Below are 4274 nucleotides of genomic sequence, written 5' to 3'. Positions count from 1 at the left end.
AATTTGAAAACTGCACCACATCACTACACAGCGTCAGAGAGTTATTTATAACACGACATTGGCGTTCGTTTCCGAGAAAAGAATCGTCGCTATTTTAGAGGTATCTTGTTTCAGTATATTTACGACAGCAAATTTCAGTTTCCTTCTTAATTTATTTTATTAATCTAAAAATAACATGTAATAAAATTAATACAGTCATTAATCATTCTACAAAGAGATCACCCTCTGATTTTGTTTACATCTGAAGTCACATGGTTTAACCATGTTCAATCCGTAAGAACTCCTAGATGATAATCAATGGTCGGCGAGGTGTTCTGAATTGGAAATGTAACTTTTTTGCTTACTTTATCATTCGAAATTTCTAACAAGTGTATGGAGTTATTTAAATCAATAACAGAACTAACCGAAATATTTTTAGGAATTTACACATAAGAAAAGTGTTACCCAAATAAATAAAATGCTTAAAGTTCTTAATAAGGCGTCATAAAATGTCAATCTGAATTATTTAGAACAGAAAAATTCCTAACAGGAATACATGTCTGAAAATCCTTATATCCTGCACATCCCATAAATAACGGAAATGAAAAATGGAGTTACGTAAAAGCCTGGAAATGTGACATTGTGTTCTATATATCTAAGTATGTATATGCGAATACACTTATCTTTCCAATAAACCCTTTTGAAAAGTATTAAAAAAAATCCCACCCCACCCCACTTTCAAAGAAAAGAAAACAAATAAAAACTCTGTATTGCATTTCTATGATGTTATTGTTTGTGTATTTTTGTTTACAGACGATGAATGACATTTTAGACTAAAACATAAGAAATTTATCCTTGGGTATAGGACATCATGTAATACTGAAAGATTCTTTAAATCGAAAAAATACCAAGTAACTATCATTGACATAGCATTTAATCGTTATATCTAATAAACACTAGATATATTATAAATGAAACTGTCTTGTTTTGGTATTTTTATCTTTTACAGACTTATTCATTTCAAATTAATATGTGCTTCATTAATATGCAAAGATATATGTATGAGAATCATGACTTTTAAATCAATTAAGACACATCAATAGTGATATAATATCACTTAACACTAAACAGTAAACATAATGTATTCAAGAATACCAGATGAGTTAGTAGTTTTCAATTTTGTGTCTTTCGAAATGTTCATGCACATGCGTTTCAATTATTGTTAGCGTTATTGGTGGTCTCGTTATTTCTGACAAAACTTGTCAAATATAATTTATATCACAAATAATTCTTATGCTTAATAACCTGTTCATTACATATCGATGGCTGAACGCAACACTGGTCTAACTTGATTTTTACAAAATTTCAAGGAGGCTATAAAAACTTCATTAATTCTATAAATTGGACATTTTTGTTATTTTTTTTAGATTTTTATATCCATATAAGTTAAAATTAAATTTAAAAGGAGTTTCAAAAATTAATATTGGTAAATAAAAAAGATATTTGAAAAAATATGAGTTAGATCAGTTTTCCATCTATAAATCACCAAATTTCAATGATAAATTTTCTGCAAAACTGGTCTAACTTGACTTAGCCCTATGTTGCATTTACAAAATGGGTTCAATGAGGCCAAAAGAATAATCAATAAGTGCTATGTTTGAAAAAATAGGATAATGTAATGGAAAAAAGCTATAACTTTAACCATATTTTGGTATTTTTTTAAAAGAAAACAACTATTCTACAGAAACCGACATTTTAATTTATACAAAATTGACAATTATTAATTTTGCATAACATACTAGAAATCTTAAAAGTCAGTTGTTTTATCACATAAAATTATTTAAAAAAAAAATCTAATTATAAAGTTTCAGTTCGGAATGAATGTTTTGTAGACAAGATAAGATTTTTTTTATATAAAGCATTATTCAATGTAACATTAAAATTGAAGCAAATGTTCATAACTGAAAAATAGATTAGCATGCATATAAAACTCGCAACTCTAAAAACACAGGCAATTTGATTTAAAACTAACATTATTTTTGCCTATTGAATCTTCATTTATATTTTCAAGTTTATTTATGTAGTCAGAATTTCAAGTAAAATGTTATTTTAAGGAACAGTTTGCATAAACTAAACTCCAAGTTGCCAGAGAAAAAAACTTTTGCCTCTCTTTGTAATTAAACTTGGCATGACACTTGTATCTATAGCTTTGTCCACCTTCCTTTCTCATCATCCATTATACTCAATTTTTTGTCAGATTTTTAAACATAATTTTTTCCCATATTCCTATTACAGTAATTCATTACATTTCTCTTTTATCTATCATCATTCTTACTTTTTTATCTAATATTTTCCCCATTTAATAACTATTTTCTATATTACATAAACTATCATTTTAACCATTCTCCACTTGCCAGCACTCATCACCAGCATAATGATATCAAAAACCCTAATTTCACCTTCAAAATGATTAACAGCATTTTTATCACCATCATCATCCTCGGCTCTTATATAAACAGCATTGTCTCCACTAGCCCTAATTAACCAACATTACTATTCTGAGTACTCATCTCACCACCATTATCTTCCTCACCACCTATATAAGCAGCATTGCCACCAAATTAGACCTCATTACATCAGTATTGTCATCAATCACACTTTTATCACCAGCATTGTCATCCTCAGCACTTACATAACCAGCATAGTCCCCACTAACTATAATATTACCAATATTGTCCCCACTACCCTTATAATACCAACATTGTCCTCACTATAAACTATAATATCACCAGCATTGTCCCCACTAACCCTTATAATACCAGCATTGTCCCAACTAACTATAATATCACCAGCATTGTCCCCACTAACCCTTATAATACCAACATTGTCCCCATTAACTTTAATAATATCACCAGCATTGTCCCCACTAACCCTAATAATACCTGCATTGTCCCCACTATAAACTTTAATATCACCAGTATTATCCCCACTAACCCTAATAATACCTTCATTGTCCCCACTAACTATAATATCACTAACATTGTCCCCACTTACCCTTATAATACCAGCATTGTCCCCACTATCTATAATATCACCAGCATTGTCCCCACTAACCCTTATAATACCAACATTGTCCCCATTAACTAACTAATATCACCAGCATTGTCCCAACAACTATAATATCACCAGCATAATCCCCACTTACTATAATATTACCAATATTGTCCCCATTAACCCTCATATCACCAGCATTGTCCTCACTATAAACTATAATATCACCAGTATTGTCCCCATTAACCCTTATAATACCAGCATTGTCCCTACTAACTATAATATCACCACCAATGTCCCCACTAACTATAATATCACTAGCATTGTCCCCACTAACTATAATATCACTAACATTGTCCCTACTTACTATAATATCACCAGCCATGTCCCCACTAACTATACTATTACTAACACTGTCCCAACTAACTTTAATATCACCAGCAATGTCCCCACCAACTATAATATCACTAACATTGTCCCCACTAACACTCATATTACCAGCATTGTCTCCACTAACTATAATATCACCAGCAATATCCCCACTAACTATAATATCACTAACATTGTCCCCACTAACACTCATATTACCAGCATTGTCTCCACTAACTATGATATCCCCAGCATTGTCCCCACTAGTTATAATATTTCTAGCATTGTCTCCAATAACTATGATATCACCAGCATTGTCCCCACTATTTATAATGTTTCTAGCATTGTCCCAACTAACCCTCATATCACCAGCATTGTCCCCATTTACTATGATATCACCAGCATTGTCCCCATTTACTATGATATCACCAGCATTGTCCCCATTTACTATATCACCAGTATTGTCCCAGCATTGATTTCGCAAGCATTGTCTCCATTATGACCCTCTTTGTCAGCATTGGCCCCACTAAATATTATTTATCACCAGCATTGTCCCCCACTTCTTTCTTAAAAATTTCTTTCTTGTTGGGTTTATAATGTCGCACTTACAGGCCAGTAGTCTCAGGTCGTATGACAATACTCCAGCTTTACCAGTGGAGGAAGACCTCAAGTACCCAAGTTCTGTTGCTTCAAGTTTGTAACATCCGAGGTTAGCTTATAAGGAATTTACTTAGCCTATAAGGAATTTACACCGGCTGCTGGTACAGACAATAATATCTAACTTGAGGGTAATTTTTTATGACGGTAAAGAGACACAAGTTTCCACTACACAGTTACCTGAGAGATAGATATTCCTGTCTGTGACAACACCTTGT

The 4274-nt window shown here is 32.0% G+C and overlaps 1 protein-coding gene across 1 annotated transcript; it reads right to left on the bottom strand.

The window, feature by feature from the left end:
* Positions 1 to 2575: 2575 nt before the first annotated feature.
* LOC132732336 (uncharacterized) lies at positions 2576 to 3763 on the bottom strand. Its single transcript, XM_060718742.1, has 3 exons — positions 3185 to 3763; positions 2848 to 3126; positions 2576 to 2725 (listed from the first exon to the last, which is right to left on the bottom strand). Exons 1-3 carry the CDS (start codon positions 3761 to 3763, stop codon positions 2576 to 2578), a joined length of 1008 nt encoding a protein of 335 aa, XP_060574725.1.
* Positions 3764 to 4274: the final 511 nt, after the last annotated feature.

This window comes from Ruditapes philippinarum, unplaced genomic scaffold, assembly GCF_026571515.1.
Source record: "Ruditapes philippinarum isolate M1 unplaced genomic scaffold, ASM2657151v2 ctg5370_1_1_1_1, whole genome shotgun sequence".
Taxonomy (NCBI): Eukaryota; Metazoa; Mollusca; class Bivalvia; order Venerida; family Veneridae; genus Ruditapes; species Ruditapes philippinarum.
Note: the sequence above shows the minus strand (reverse complement) of the source record. Positions and strands in the feature narration are given on the sequence as shown.